Genomic DNA, 17298 nt, shown 5'->3' with positions numbered 1-17298 from the left:
GTTAGCTCCTCTGTCCCTTCCACACCAAGCTCTAACGGAGGTTCTCAGGTCAACAACTACACTACCCAGAATGCACCACCCGCTGACATCACGCACTCACCTGATCACGTGACACCTCACCTGCTTCCTCCAGGAAGTCCCGAATACTGATTACTGGCACTATAGAAGGTGCACGCCAAACAGACTATGAACAGTGTATGAACTCTGGACTGGTTATCGTTTCTGGTATGGTTTTGCCTTCATTAGACAGACAGACTCCGAAAGTCTTTTGTTCCTCAGGCCATAAGACTGTTCAACTCCTCTCAGCACAGCAAACTAAAGACTCTGTGAAACTTTTTCATTCCGGCCACTCTGGCCACACCATGGACACACCCCCAGCTATGGACACACTCTCAGACTTGCTGATGCCTAGAACACTTTTTATAGTTCTACCATATTTTGCACTAGTAGTTCATTCACTAGTTAATTCATCTACTGTTTACGTATCTTTTGCACTGTTTACGTATCTTTTGCACTGCTTAATTTAAATTATTATATAACTGTGTATTTGCACTTTCTGTTTGGCTGACATCAGTTATCCTCACATTATGCACATCAACTGGTGTTCACTGTCTATTGTGTTCAACTGCACTACCTCCATTCTCCATCTCCATTACACACACACACACACGAAGACTGTACATTTACACTGTATATTCTATTTCTTATTTGATTGTATTTATATGTATCTTTATATTTTATATTTTATCTTTTTTAACCTTGTGTATTGTGTAACCTGCTGCTGGATGCCAAGAATTTCCCCCCGGGGATCAATAAAGTATCTATCTATCTATCTATCTATCTATCTATCTATCTATCTATCTATCTATCTATCTATCTATCTATCTATCTATCTATCTATCTATCTATTACTCTGTTTACTGGTGATCACCCATTTTTCTGTATCGACTCTGATTACATCTGTTTATTCTTATAATAAACACATTTTGATTTTATCAGTATCTGCACGTGTCTGCCATTCTGTCATGGTATGTAGCCAGTCCAGAGTTCATACACGAGCAATCCAGTATCAGAGGTAATCCAAGAGGCAGTAGGGAAAACACAGTCCAAGTCATACACAAACAATCCAGTATCAGAGGCAAAGGCAATAATCGGCGTCGAGAAAACAAAAGCAAGGTCATACACAAAGTAAACTGAGACAAGAGACAAAGAAACGCTTTGTAATGAGGAGAACCTACAATACGCGGCGTGGTAGTCTGTTTGGCGTGCACCTTTATAGTGCCAGTGATCAGTATTCGGGACTTCCTGGAGGAAGCAGGTGAGGTGTCACGTGATCAGGTGAGTGCGTGATGTCAGCGGGTGGTGCATTCTGGGTAGTGTAGTTGTTGACCTGAGAACCTGCGTTAGAGCTTGGTGTGGAAGGGACAGAGGAGCTAACAGCACCAGACGTGACAACAGGTTAGGTTATAAAAACATACTCCAAGCTTTTATCATCCCAAGCAAATGAAGGAAACAGTATTCTACAGCTGTTTCTACAAACCTACCAAGACATGAACCAACCATCCACCCAAACTGACAGATCCAGCAAGGAGATCCAGCCAAGAGACCCATGGTCAGTCTGGAGGAGCTGCAGAGATCCACAGCGCAGGAAAAGTTAGAAAAGTTAGCTAGCTAGCTACTGAGATAAACTACTAGCAATCTTTGTTATGCTTGTTATAAAGAATTCAGTCATAAAACATTACAACTGCACATTAAACTGTGGTAATATAGTGCTAATCGTCACTTTGTGTTGCCATTCTACCAGTGGTTCTCATACCCCTCGGTTTGAAGTGTGTCTCTGAAAAATCTCTGTATAACAAGCCCTGTCCCTTCCCCCTAATCTGAAATGGTGAAATGGGATTGGGGCTACACAGTCGAGATGATGCCACCGCAACTCGACTGCAAATCGATTCCAGCAAGACTCTCACGATCTAATCTCGACTCTGGAAGTTCGTCTGCGACAAAAAACGTTAGGTGTAAGGAGGAATAAAGAATAAAGGAGGACTAAAGGAAAGTAAAGGATGGGTTGAGGAAAGATCAGGGATGGGAGTCACAAGGGAGGGGAGGATCAGATAATCGCCTAAGCAATGATTGGCTAAGGTATAGTAATATTATGTCTTCAGCCAATTAGAAAAAAAACAGGTGGGTGGGTGTTTAGAGCGCATAGCGAGAGAATGCGAGTGAGGAGGACTCCAGCGGCAAAACAGTCTTTTCCAGATGGAAATACCGACACTATTTCAAACTCACTGAGGTCAAAGGTTAAAATGTGCACGTCGAGTTCACATTATGTCCCTGATGCACTCTATACATCTGGCTTATGAAACACGCTCTGAGAAGGTGGGTGGGTGTTTAGGGGGTTATGGGGCGAGTAACACAAAAGTAACGCAATAGTTACTTTTACTGGTAACTAGTTACTTTTATAGTGGAGCAACTCAGTTACTTTTTTGGAGAAGTAACTAGTAACTTTTAATTTTAATTACTTTTTAAAGTAACATGCCCAACACTGGGAAAAATACAGCAGTGATGAAACATAAACTCAGCTGCTTCATACTGTCTGTAATCTCCGCTGTAGCCCAGGGCTGCCGCCGCCGCCACCGCTACACTGGAAGTAATATCCCCAGACGCTGCAAAACACAACAAAAGAAACTACACCCGTCCTTCCCTCCCTCGCTCTCTCTCTCGTTCCCTCGCTCCTCTCCTCCACTTCCCTTTCTTCCTGCTGCGCTACCAACCCCTCTTTAACATCCAGATTGATTGCAATTATGATGATGTGTAGAGCAGCAGCCGCTCTTCTGCTCTAAAGTGAAGAGCGCTGAGCGTGAGGAAGAAAGCAGCGCTCTGAGCGAGCCACTGATCTCGCCGTCTCCTGTCTGCAGGATCCTCACCGCTAATCTGTCATAATCTTCCTCTTTTACAGACGCTATTGTTCAGAGCGACGCGCCTCGCTAAAGATAAAAACACTCCCAACAAAGGCCCGGCCGCCCAGACAATGCAAGGACACTTAGCGTTAGCCGCTAGCAGGAATTTAGGCCCACACTCAGCTGACCTTGAGGGCTGCCGACACACGCGAGGAGGCTAATCGCTAAAAACACCCAGAATCTGCTTTTCCAATTATTGGCAGAGGAGATGAGCGCACTTTACTGCGCTAAAATCCACTTCAGATACTTTACCGAGATGAGCTGCAGCCGTCGATGGCTCACAGATGTTCACACAGCTTACTCTACTGTCTAGTTCCTGTAGAAAAATGATGCTAATAGAACTATTTTTGATTCTAAATGACAAATAATTCATAAACTGGGTATTACACTTCATTGTTTCTGTCGAGTTTTACAGCAGGGAGGACGTGAGGTGGACATAAATGCAGGTAATTTATTTACAATTAAACAATAAACAAAAACTAAACTGAAAACAAGATACATGAACAGACAGGACTACAAAAATTAACTAAGAATGAAAAAACTACAAAACAGAAAACAGAAACCTGACTGACGTGGAACAGGCAAAAGACCAGACAACCAAAAGATGAAACACAGGGGCTTTAAATACACACAAGCGGAATGGAAAACACCTGGGATTGCTGATGAAGAGGCGGATCTACAAATTGAAAAACTGGAACGGATAAACTTGCATGTATTTTGGGCTCTATTTTGATTGATTTAGGCTTGATTGAGGCCGCGTTGTTGTGTCTTTGCTATCGTAACGACAGGAAAAGTACACCTTGAGCAGCTCTAAACAAAAGGTGAAAAAAAGGCATGTACTAATTCTCTTAATTATTCATGTGTCATGTGTCACTTGCCATTCCCTTTAAGAGTCGGGTGAGCTCTGACTTTGGCACGTTGGTATCTTAATAGCGCTGCGCTTTTACGCTTTGTGAGTCTCAGCAGAGGAAACTGAGCTGCTCGTTCTCATTCAGCTTTTAAGGTAGAACTAGTGTGATTGTGGCAGCATGTATGGTTTGTGTTTTAGTGTGATTGTGTGAATGTAGCTCCAGAATTTAAGGTGGAATTAGACCAAATGTGTGAATATATGTTGGCAGTTGTTAAAGGTGGAACTTGTGTGAGTGTAAAAGAGTTTAAGGTTTGTGTTTTAGTGTGATTGTGTGAATGTAGCTCCAGAATTTAAGGTGGAACTAGTGTGATTGTAACAGAATTTAAGGTTTGTTTTTTTAGTTTGATTGTGTAAATGTAGCCACAGAATTTAAGGTAGAATTAGTCTAAATGTGTGACTATAGCAGAAGAATTTAAGGTGGAACTAGTGTGATTGTGGAAGTGTTTAAGGTTTGGGTTTTAGTTTGATTTAAGGTGGAACTAGTCTAAATTTTTTAATATTGTGGCAGAATTTAAGGAGGAACTAGTCTAAACGTGTGAATATTGTGGCAGAATTTAAGGTGGAACTAGACTAAATGTGTGAATAATTTGGCAGTGTTAAAGGTGGAACTTGCGTGACTGTGAAAGAGTTTAAGGTTTGTGTTTTAGTGTGATTGTGTAAATATAGCATCAGAATTTAAGGTGGAACCAGTGTGATTGTGACAGAATTTAAGTTTTTTTTTTGTTTGAATGTAGCCACAGTATTTAAGGTAGAATTAGTCTAAATGTGTGACTATAGCAGCAGAATTTAAGGTGGAACTAGTGTGATTGTGGAAGTGTTAAAGGCTTGAGTTTTAGTGTGATTTAAGGGGGAACTAGTCTAAATGTGTGAATATAGCTGCATTGTTTAAGGTGGAACTGGTGTGATTGTGGAAGTGTTTATGGTTTGGGTGGTTAGTGTGATTGTGTGAATGTAGCCACAGAATTTAAGGTGGCCACAAACCACATCTATTAGAGATGACTGAACACCTACAGACAGTTTGAGGAGAGTGTGTGATGATTAAGGCCTGCAGTTAGCATTATGCTAATGGGTGAGCTATAAGCTTTCAGTGGGATTACTCATTAGCTACATTAGCCTCGTAGTGTGAAGTGTTAAATATTACTGTTTGTTGGGTTGGTTTTCTGTGCACACACACACACACACACACCACACACACACACACACACACACACACACACACACACACACACACACACACACACTTTCTCGCATACACACACACACACACACACAGGCAGAGGGCCACAGGCTGTTGTAATACTGTCAATCAATGATCGCTTATCTCTGCTGCTGGATATTGGCCTCACTCCAAATATGCAAATTGATTCAACTAATCAGTAAACACACACACACACACACACACACACACAATGTGTGAATGAATCACTGACAGTATCTACAGACAGAACAATGAGAAGACAATACATTAATTAGCGCTGATCTGTTTCCCATGCTTGTGCTGCTGCTGCTGGATTACAGTCGTTCAGCTTCAGGCTTCAATATATCAACACTGATTTATTATTTAAACACATTATTTCAATATTTTTAAATGTTCTGTATTGTAGATTAATACTAAACTCATAAGAAAAACACATGCAATTATTTAGTAAACAAAAAAGTTCTTAGATTCTTAGAAGTAGATCATCTTGTTTAGATGATGTACATTAAAAATAGAGGACATAGAAGTTCAAGGTAAATGAAAAATGTAGACAGGGCACCTGGAATTCAGGCTTTCAGTTAACAGCTGTGCTGAACTCATCAAGAGTTAATTACTTGAATTTCTTGTCTCTTAATAAAGTGTTTGAGAGCATCAGTTAAAGTAAAGTAGTGAAGAGGTAGAGTTACAGGTATACAGTGAATAGTGAATATTTGAGTAATGTTCGAATCCAGGTTATGAGAAGCAAAAACTTGAATGTTGGTCATGACGTCAGATGACAAACGTTTTATGTCAGGATAACGTCTAATACTGTTATGAGCTGCAGGGAAGTGAAGAAAACTGTTAATTTAAGAAAAAAACTGAAGGTCAGTCAATCTGGAAAGAAGAATTTAAAGAACTTTATAAAAATCCTCGAGTGCTGTCGCAACAAATACCATCAAAATGTTATAATGATGGAACTGGCCCTCATCAGGGCTGCCCCCAGGAAAGGAAGAGCAAGGGTTCATCAGAAATTCCAGCCTCTACCTAAATTTTGACTGGCACTGCATATCAAGTGCTATGTCAAAAAAGTAGAGGTTTATTGTTTTACACACAAATCATATAAATATATATATATATATATATATATATATATATATATATATATATATATACCTGTAACCTATATATCTGCTATAAATGTAGCCTAATTGTAAAATAAACACTCCTGCACTCTTTCGTCTGCACCCACACACACCTTCACCCACCACATGAATCAAAGTGGAGGAAACCCACAGCTCTGCAAATGTTACCATCAGGCGTGTGGTACAGGAAGGAAGTAAGCGTTCTTTTTAAAGCGAAGCTCGAGAAACACGCTGTCGCATTCATCACATCATCACATCGTCTCACAGCTGCTCTAAAGTAATGTTTCCTAATGCTGTACAAACCAGTTTATTTCAAATTTACATGGTCTATTTTTCTTTAAAGCAGCAGTCTGTATTATTTAGTTTCTAATCTGAAAGTAGAAGTATTTCTGAGTGGAGAAGAATATGGATAAAATATAGTGTTTAATGGTATAAGTGTGATACCATCCCTGCTTTTTGCAGGAGTTCTTCTTCTTCTGGTCACGTCATGCGTCTTTACGTACTTACGTCACACGTACAGTCTCTAAAAGAGGATCCGGCTCAGTTTTACTGAACGCGAGCGGCTGGTGGAGCAATGGAGACTTCAGAAGAGGAAACTCAGAGCTCAGGAGCTCCTCCATTCACTCAAAGTAAAACCAAAGAAACCAAGGAGTGAAGTTTCTGACTGAGCTCTCTCTCTCTCTCTCTGACTGAACATAACCTGGAGTCGGATTGATCCACTCTGAAAGGTGACCGCATCACATCCGCCCAGTTTAAAATGATTCTTCCGCATGCTCGTTGCAATTACCCATTCTCACCAGAGAGAGAGCTTAATCCCCCAAATGCCCACAGTACGCCGACCATAGGACACTGCCCACAGGACGATACTCACAGGATAATACTTACAGGATGATACTTACAGGACACTGTTCACAGGATACAGCACACATGACGATGCCCACAGGACTTTAAGCACAGGACACTGCCACCAGGACACTGCCCACAGAATGATGCCCACAGGACACTGACCACAAAACACTGTCCACAGGATGCCGCCTGCTAGACGATGCCCACAGGATGATACTTACAGGACGCTGCCCACAGAATACTGACCACAGAAGGCTACCCACAGGACACTGCCCACAGGATGATGCCTACAGGACGCCGCCCACAGGACACTGACCGAAGAAGGGTGCCCACAGTACGCCGACCATAGGACGCTACTCACAGGACAATGCCCACAGGACGATGCCCACAGGACGATACTCACAGGATGATACTCACAGGATGATACTCACAGGATGATACTCACAGGATGATACTCACAGGATGATACTCACAGGGCACTGTTCACAGCACACAGCACACAGGACAATGCCCACAGGACACTAAGCACAGGACACTGTCCACAGAACACCACCCACAGGACACTGAACACAGGACCCTAAAGAACTATCAGTGATTTAATAAAGGTCTGTGGTTTTAATGATATGGCGGATTGGTAGTTTTTCATTAGGTCCATTTTTAGGTATTTTTCTATAATAATAAACAAAAATACATTTGATAAGTTCATTAAAGCTGGAGGTTTTATTGTTATGGCTAACTGAATAACTGCATGTGTATTATCATTAATAATATAGAGACAGGAGCATTTTCAGCTATTCTTTAGTATTTTTTAACAACTAAAAAAATCACCAGAAATGACTGCAACAATTTTAATATTCAATGTTTCTCCCCTGGAGTCGCCTCTAATCAGCTCTCTTTTATTTAAATGTAAAAGTTTTAGGCAGTTAAAACCTGAACCGTGGGAGTTTTATTAAAATATAATGTATAAATGTAATAGAAATGTTATATAATATATATAATAGCCCTGCAGTAAAAAGAGCTGTAGGAGCTGCTCTGATGGAAATGCTCATAGCAACCGTATCCAATAACATTATTATTATTTAAAATATATTCAGTTATAATCAGTTACAGTTGGAGTTCACTGAGCTACCTGTTACCTGCTTGGAGAAATGAAGCTACAGCAGTAAGTTACTTTTATTATTTAAGAATTTCTTGTTCATTTTTTTATATCTAAAACCTTCCATGTATGTAATATGATTGTAAAACTGAGTAGATATGAGTTATATTATTATTATTATATTATAAATAAGCATATTTATGTGTAATCAATTAATATATACGTATGTAATGTTCATTAGTTACATTTTCTGACTGTTTTTTATGCTAAATGTGAAATAAGTAAATTGGGTGTAAAACATATTTATTTTATTTGCTGAATTTGGTGTATTATAAAATAAATGTTTTTCTAATTTTATTTTACTAATTCTTTAGTAATTCAAACAATCTGAATTTGAAAAAAATAATCTTTAACGTTACTTGATTATCTGATGATATAATCCAACCTACTTTTGTAACAAGAAAATCAGAGAATTGATTAATTCTGGTGATTTATTCTATTTTTGTGAGGAGCAGAAATGAAACACTAGCCAACTGAAAAAAAAATCAATTTATTCTATACTATATAATAAAAATAGTTAGCGATGATAATGAATAAACAAACATTACACAAATCCTAATTATGTAACGTAAATATGAATATACGCTGCACATGCTCACTATATCAATAAATAGTAGACAAAAAAGCAAATAAACACATAAAATACGTTTTTATTAGAGTGAAAGTTATGTTTTAAAAACAGGTTCTTTATGCACTTAATCAGAACATCAGAAAATGAACCTTTATTCAGTAAACTCTATTTTAATTCAAAGGAAGTCAATTGCTAACTTGCAATTTTGAGATACTAAGTCATTATTTTGAGACACTATCTCATGAATCTGAGAGAGAAAGTGATTATTTTAAGATACTGTCATTACTTTTAGATACTAAGTCATCATCTTGAGACAGTTTCTCATTAATTTGAGATACTATCTAATTTGATAGAAAATCATTATTTTGAGGTAGTATCTCATTATTCTGAGATACTAAGTCATTATTTTTTTTCACTAATTTGAGATAGAAAATCATTGTTTTGACTTACTTTAAGTAATGACTTAGTATCGGTAACAATTGACCTGTTATATAAAATAACAACTTAGTATCTCAAATGAATGAGATAGTATCTCAAAATAATGACTTAGTATCTGAAAAAATAATGAGATGCTGTCTCTAAATAACAACTTACTATCTCAAAACTATGACTAAGTATGTCGAAATTATGAGATAGCTATTTACTTAATCATGAAAATATGTGCAGTATTTTATTTATAAACGGGTTTCTATGGAGATCAGAGTAAATCTATAAATCAGTAAAACAGATCCTACATTCTTTATTAAAATAAAAATAAAAACTCCACAAAAAGCCCCAAAAAATCATTTTGTTAAATGATAAAATTAAAAAAAAAAAAAATAGCAGTGAAATAAGATCAGTGTGCCAGAAGTGTTGGGACGCGTGCTCGCAGAAGCGCGCGCTCTGGTGGCCGCGCGCCGCCGGCGCAGCTCCTCTCTCTCTCTCTCCCTCTTCCTCCTCTCCGATGTTCAGAGCTCGGCCGGAGCCCGTCCTCCTCCTTCCCGGCTCCGAATCTCCAGCGATCCCGCGGCGGAACCGAACCGGACCCGGACCAGGCCCAGCATAAGGTAACGGGGCGCGCGCGGGGTCGGGCTCGGGTCCGGTTCGGGGCGGAAAACGTCGTGCGGGGCGCGCGGTTCTGCCTTTCTTTCTCTTTCTCTCTCTCTCTCTTTTTTACAACCCCCCCTCCTCCTCCTCTTCCTCTTCTTCCTCCTCTTCCTCCCCCCGTCCTCTTCTCTCTCTCTCTCTCTCGCTCTCTCTCCTTCTTCTCCTTCATCTTCCTCCTCTTTGATCTGTTCTCCTTCTTTTTCCTCGTGCTCCTCCGGCTCGCGCTCCTCTTCTCTTGGACATACGAGGTTTATGCATCAGTTGTTGGGGAGATGGTGGAGATCAGCAGCAGCAGCAGCAGCGTGGAGAGACAGAGGAGCTCCAACAACAACATGAAGAAGAAGAAGAGGAAGAAGAAGAGGAAGAAGAGTAACAACAAGATCAAAGAGATGAAGAAGCTCTATTATCTCTTGGTTTAAGGGGGGGGGGTGGTTGTTGTCTCGCGCTGCTGCTGTTTACCCTAACCCTACTCTACTGCTTGCTATTATACAGTGTAGGGGGGAGGGGGGAAGAGGAGGGGGGGGGGGGGGGTTAAAAACAGGCTTTTATTTTAGCTCTTTAGCCCCCCCTCTTCATCTTCCTGCTCTTCATCTTCCCTTTCTTCATCTTCATCTTCCTCTGCTGTGATTCTTCCTCTCCTCTCCATGCGGTTCTTCTTCTTCTTTAGACACTAGGAGAAGAACATCTCATCAGCCCATCTTCATCCTCATCCTCCTCCTCTGTACTCTTCACTGTGTGGAGATACAGTACGATGATGATGAAGATGATGATAATAATGATGGTGATGATTTTCCTACAGTGTGTCTGTAGGTGGTTCTAATCTTTTGGCTCAAACAAACCAAATTGCTCTAGTTAGGAGTTAAACAGATCAATCAAAACTCACATAAAACTCAGAAATGTTGAATACGGCAGGAGTCAAGGTGTGTTTATATTGGATAGTTCTAATACTTTGGCTCAAATTAAGCAAAATACTCTATTTAGAAGTTAAACAGATCAATCAAAACTCAAAAATGTACAATATGACAGGAGTTAACATATTTTTATTGGATAGTTCCTATATTTTGGCTCAAACACACCAATTTGCTCTAGTTAAGAGTTAAACAAATCAATCAGAACTCAATCAAAACTCTGAAATGTTTAATATGACATGAGTCAAGGTGTGTTTATATTGGATAGTTCTAATATTTTGCCCAAACAAACCAAAATGTTCAAGTTAGCCTTAAACTGTTAGCCTGATCAATCAAAACTCATGAATGTCAAATATTACAAGAGTTATGGGGCATTTCTATTGGACGGTTCTAATGTTTTGGATTAAATTACCCAGTTAAGAGTCTATCAAGATCAATTAGAGCTCAAAAATGTTCAATATGACAGGAGTTAATGTTTCTATTGGATATTTATTTTGGATAGTTATAATATTTTGGCTTAACTGAACCCAAATGGTTTAGTTAAGAGTTACATAGATCAATCAAAACTCAAGTGTATTACAAGATTAATACAAGAGTATTACAAGTCATAGTTTTGGTGTAAACTGTCAATTTACCATATCCAGATTAATAATAACTAAAAAATGTCCAAATGTCCAACTGATGTTTTTATTCTTCAGGCTGAAAATCTCTGCTCAGTTTCCCTTTCTCCATAATTACCTATGTTTCCTCTATATTCTACTTGACTTTTGTCTTAAACAATACGGTTAAGTGTTAGCCAGATCAATTCAAACTTAAAAATGTTCAATTTGTGTTAGACGAATCAAGTCAAAATGCCCAATTTTAGTAGCAGTAGTTTAAATAATCCATTTTCTGTAGCCAGTTAATTCAAATTTGTCCATTCCTTTTTATTTCTTAGCCAAATAAATAAAGAACCTCAAAAATATCAAATATTACAGGAGTTTAGGGACATTTATACTGATCAGTCCTCTTATTTTGGTTGAAATTGATTGTGGTTACTCTCAGTCAAATGAGAGAAAAACTCATAAAACTAATGTTATTAAGATGTAATGCAGGTTTTTATTGGACAAGCCTCCTCCTTCCTCTTCCTCCTCCTCTTCCTCCTCCTTTTCTTTATCCTCCTCTTCTTCATGCGGTTCTTCAGACTGGAAGCTGCTGTGGCTGCAGGATGAACAGTATGAACAGGACGGGTTCTGGTCCGCTGTTTTCCGTACGGATGGTTATAGGAAGCGTCGACTCTTATAATGGATTATTCTGGATTATGGATGAATGATCTGGTGGACGCTCTCTCTGGTTGCCAAATCTCGCTGCAGTTACCCACTTCTTTTCTCTTTTGGAGTGGGGAGTGTTTTGGAAGCTGATATGTGGGATCAATTTATGTATTATTGTAAAAAGAAAAGGTAGGGGTTGTTTATATGTGTAGTTCTTATTGTTTGAGGTAAACTGAGGCAACAGGATAATCGGAAATCCCTCAGTTTTGTGCCTGTTTATTAAATTAATTTAATAAAACTTGGACAATGTTCAATTCTGCAGATGCTGTAGTTACAACACACACCAAAAGAGAGCACTTAAAAATGATGAGTTTCTTTGATTTTACCAAATTGAAAACCTCTGGAATATAATCAAGAGAACTGCTTGAATTTTTTTTGGACCAGGAGTAAAGCAACATAAAGTTATCCAAAAGCAGTGTGTAAGACTGGTGGAGGAGAACATGATGCCAAGATGCATGAAAAAAACTGTGATTAAAAACCAGGATTATTCCACCAAATATTGATTTCTGAATTCTGAAAGCTCTGAATCTTGTTTTATTATTTCAGTCATTTCTCATTTTCTGTAAATAAATGCTTTAATTAAAATATTTTTATTTGTAATTTGGGAGAAATGTTGTTTGTAGTTTATAGAATAAAACAACAATGTTCATTTTACTCAAACATAAACCTATAAATAGTAAAATCAGAGAAACTAATTCAGAAATAAATCTAATATGCTGCAGTGTGATAAACAGTGTGTTCCGTGTGTTTCTGACTGAAGGAGGGGAAAGATGTCGAGTGAAAGGCAGCGGTCAGATGACGAGAGCCCCAGCACCAGTAGCGGCAGTTCAGATGCGGATCAGAGAGACCCGCCGGTACCAGAACCAGAGGAGCAGGAGGAGAGGAAGCAGGCCACGCCCCCTCAGCAGCAGAAGAAACCCACCAAACTGTCCAGCAAAACCACGGCCAAGCTATCGTCCAGCGCCAAGAGGTAAATAAACTCATCATTATTATATAATGTAATTATCGTTTCTGATGTTCATTGCTATCTTACACTCCTGCCTGGTTTAAACAGCAGCAGAGCTTCTGAATATATCTACACTGATGGGCGTGGTGTTCTGGAAATGAGGTGTGTTCAGGTACATTTCTGGAGTTTTATCTTGTTTATCTTGGTAACAGAAAACACAGGAGCTCCACTGACTGAATACAACCTAGACAGACGCCAACAGTCAGACGTTCATCGCTATCTCGGTAACACAGGCGCTGTGCCGAGCTGAGCGTACACCCCCACTTATTACACACACACATGAACACACAGCAGCACAAACCCAACTTTTACATCAACAATAAACAGAATAGTAAATAAAATAACATTGCTGTTCCCGTAAATGAGCTGCTGGAGCTCCTTCACAGCGTCAACCAGCAGCTCAGTTTCCTCTGCTGAGAAGAGTTTGTTGAACACATCCAGGTAGCTGCACCGTTACAATAGCAATCCACCAAAGACAGAGCTCACCTGATCTACTCTTAAAGAGAATGATAAGAAAGTAAGTGACACACTAATTGGTTTATTTCACATTAAGAGAATTAGTACATGCCTTTTGCTTTGTGTTTAGAGCTGTGCAAGATGTACTTTTCCCGTCGTTATGATAGCAAAGACACAATGACCCTAAATCAAGCTGCATGGTGCATGGTTAACAGCTCGTCTATAGATAAAGCTAAAATAGAGCCTATGAAGTCAATTAGAAGGGCATCTCTTTGATTTACAATATATAGTAGGGGTTGGAAGTTTAGATCGTCTATGTTTCAATAACAATATCTATATATATCTACAACCCCATTTTAATAGATATACAGTATTGTGCAAACGTTTTAGGCACCTGTGTGAATTTCAGTAAAGAAAAAGCTTCTTATCTGTGCAGTAAGTGTTTATTATCTCAGTAAAACACATTAAATCAGCATTACAATAAATACAAACAGCAATTTTACAAAAAGCTAAAAGTTTTCCTTAAAACAACAAAACATCTCCTAATCTCTCCTCCTCCTAATCTGAGTTAAATAGAGTTATTTATTTCTAGTTCTCATCATATTAATCAACACCTGGTTTGGTGGTAAATTACTGGTAAATGTGGTAAATCAGGTGAGCTGCTGATGGAACTGAACATAATAATAAACACATGCTGACTGAGGAGCATCCAGGAGAAATCTGAATCTCTCCACTTTATTCTTCAGCTCGACTCACAGGATATAAAACATACTTATAGTTAAAAATGAGAATTCCTTCTTACTGTATTAATCTTTATTTACATCTGTTTAAATCATATGTGGTGCTTTTTCAGGTAAAAAACACTCGTATTGCTGAGATAAATGGATAAGTGTAATTTGCTTTGGTGCCTAAAACCTTTGCACATTACTGTATATAGAGAAATAATTTGGTTTATTTACTTTTCTTTGTTTGAATCTCTTATTTTACAGTAATCTGAAGCTATAAAAAGTAAACAGCATGCACTTCTGAACCGTCAGCTTCTGTATCTGAGGAGTAAAGAGTGCAGAATAGAATTAAACTCAGCAGCAGCTGTGGTTTTATTGGCGATGTGTCAGGGTAGTGATGCTCATTATCAGTGAGATATATCACTAAATATAACCTCCACAGGAAAATCAATATTATGGTATGTCAGTATCATGATTCAGTACGTACTGCTCAGCCGTGATGCTCTGTTCACATCTCACTGTGTGATAGACGCTATAAGTAGTATTGGATGGAGCTCCATATATAAATACAGTGAATAGTGAATATTTGATTAATGTTTTAATCCAGATTATAAGAATCAACAACTACTCAACTAAATAAAGAATTCAAAAATGACTTTAAGAAGAAATGAAGGTCCGTCAATCTGGAAAAAGAAGAATTTCAAGAACTTTAAAAGTTTCCTCAGATTCAGTCACTGCAAAGACCATCAAAAATATTATAATGATAAAACTGGCACTCATCAGGACCGCCCCAGGAAAGGATAGAAGAGCGAGAGTTTCCTCTGTTGTACAGGAGAAGTTTATCAGAGTTTCCAGCCTCAGAAACCACAAGTTAACAAACTTCTCCCCAGATAAGAGCATCTAAATACCTCACAGAGTATTTTGGTTTGGTTTGGTTTAGTTTTGTGTTGGTTGGGAGTATTTGGGAGTGTTTGGTTATGTTTGGTGGTGTTTGGGAATTTTTGGTGGTGTTTGAAAATGCTTGTCTGTGTTTGTCAATGCTTGGGAGAGTTTAGTGGTGTTTGAGAGTGTTTGCTGGTGTTTGGGAATGCTCAGTAGTGTTTGGGAGTGTTTTGTGTTTGGCATTGTGTTTAGCTGTGTTTGGCGGCGTTTGGAAATATTTGTCTGTGTTTGGCGTTGTGTTTGGCATTGTGTTTAGTAGTGTTTGGGAGTATTTGGGAGTGTTTCGTGATGTTTGTCGTTGTGTTCGGCTGGATTTGCCGATGTTTGGCAGTGTTTGGTGCTGTTTAGGAGTGTTGGCGTTGTGTTTGGGAGTGCTTCCGGGTGTTTGGCGAAGTTTGGGAGTGTTTGTGGGTGTTTGGTGGTGTTTGGGAGTGTTTGAGAGTGTTTTGTGGTGTTTGTCGTTGTGTTTAGCGGTGTTTGGCGGCGTTTGGAAATGTTTGTCTGTGTTTGCTGTTGTGTTTAGTGGTGTTTGGGAGTATTTAGGAGTGTTTTGTGATGTTTGACGTTGTGTTTGTCTGTGTTTGGGAGTGTTTGGTGGTGTGTGGTGGTGTTTGGGAGTGCGGGCGCGAGAGCAATAAAGCTCAGTAAATGTGTAAGTGTTTTATACTGACACTGAGAGAGTGATGATGTCATTCACAGCAGTTTAGGGTTTATTAGTCATCATAGAAAAATCATAAATAGTTATTTTTAGAAAATCTATATGTAGAGAAGCACAATGGACTGTGTGTGTGTGTGTGTGTGTGTGTGTGTGTGTGTGTGTGTGTGTGTGTGTGTGTGTGTGAGTGTGTGTGTGTGTGTGTGTATGGTAATGAGGTGTGTGAAACCTGCTGTATAATAGGGAATGAGGGTTTAACTGCTCTGCTCTTCACAGAAAGCTTTTATTACCGCTGTTATATAAAACTATACTGCACTGTTTTAACTCTGACTGCAGGAGGAAGAAAAGAAAACAGTCACAGTCAGGAGTGGGATGATATATCGATATTGTGATATATTGTATCGTATCGTTTTTTTGTTAATGCAATACATTACCAACACATGGTGTAAAATAGTGACGTTTGGTATTAAACATAATTGCTCCTAACTTCCTAAGGCTCCAAATGAGCTTCAATTACTCTTATTGAAGTTGCTGCTTCATTACTCCACATGGAGGCGCTATTATCTAATGAATAGCTTTAACCTGGTATTTGCTTATTTATCATGATAATATCAGCATCACTTAGGGCTCTATTTTATTGATCTACAGTCTAGACCTGAATCGTGCACCATGCAGCTTAATTTATGGCGTGTCAGTGTGTCTTTGCTATCGTAACAACGGGAAAATTACACCTTGCACATCTTGAAACGAAGCACAAAATGCATGTACTAATTCTCTATATAATTAATCATGAGTGTGGTTAATCATGTTTGGGGCGTACCGTGACATAATAAACCAATCAGAGTGTCACTTACTTGCTCATCATTCCCTTTAAGAGTCAGTTTCCAGCTGAGCTCTGACAGATTTGGTGGATCGCTATTTTAACAGTGCAGCTACCTGGACGTGTTTAACAAACTCTTCTCAGCAGAGGAAACTGAGCTGCTGGTTGACGCTGTGAAGGAGCTCCAGCAGCTCATTTACGGGAACAGCAATGTTATTTTATTTACTATTCTGTTTATTGTTGGTGTAAAAGTTGGGTTTGTGCTGCTGTGTGTTCATGTGTGTGTAATAAGTGGGGGTGTACGCTCGGCTCGGCACAGCGCCTGTGTTACCGAGATAGCGATGAACGTCTGACTGTTGGCGTCTGTCTAGGTTGTATTCAGTCAGTGGAGCTCCTGTGTTTTCTGTTACCAAGATAAACAAGCAAAACTCCAGAAATGTACCTGAACACACCTCATTTCCAGAACACCACGCCCATCAGTGTAGATATATTCAGAAGCTCTGCTGCTGTTTAAACAATAGAGGTAGAAATAATAATAATAGACTGTTGGCGGGGTGTAAGATAGCATTGAACATTAAGTATAAAGCTGTGGAGCAGTGAAAAAAGTGTGTTTTCTGGAAAAATGAAGATT

At 39.0% G+C, this 17298-nt stretch overlaps 1 protein-coding gene across 3 annotated transcripts in view; it reads left to right on the top strand.

Annotated features, from left to right (window-relative positions):
* The first annotated feature begins 8113 nt into the window (after positions 1 to 8113).
* The window catches only part of ube2e3 (ubiquitin-conjugating enzyme E2E 3 (UBC4/5 homolog, yeast)), a 36375-nt gene continuing 27190 nt past the window's right edge, over positions 8114 to 17298 (top strand). The window contains exons 1-3 of one of the 3 annotated variants that reach the window (XM_022664371.2): positions 8173 to 8194; positions 9711 to 9805; positions 12824 to 13033. In XM_022664371.2, coding sequence (XP_022520092.2) covers positions 12834 to 13033 — 200 coding nt within the window. In that variant the 5' untranslated portion in view covers positions 8173 to 8194; positions 9711 to 9805; positions 12824 to 12833. Of the gene's footprint in view, positions 8195 to 9710; positions 9806 to 10969; positions 12193 to 12823; positions 13034 to 17298 lie in introns of those variants that run through there. The other 2 variants (XM_049484851.1, XM_049484850.1) reach the window with 2 other exon arrangements.

This window comes from Astyanax mexicanus, chromosome 11 (genome assembly GCF_023375975.1).
Source record: "Astyanax mexicanus isolate ESR-SI-001 chromosome 11, AstMex3_surface, whole genome shotgun sequence".
NCBI lineage: Eukaryota > Metazoa > Chordata > Actinopteri > Characiformes > Acestrorhamphidae > Astyanax > Astyanax mexicanus.
Note: the sequence above shows the minus strand (reverse complement) of the source record. Positions and strands in the feature narration are given on the sequence as shown.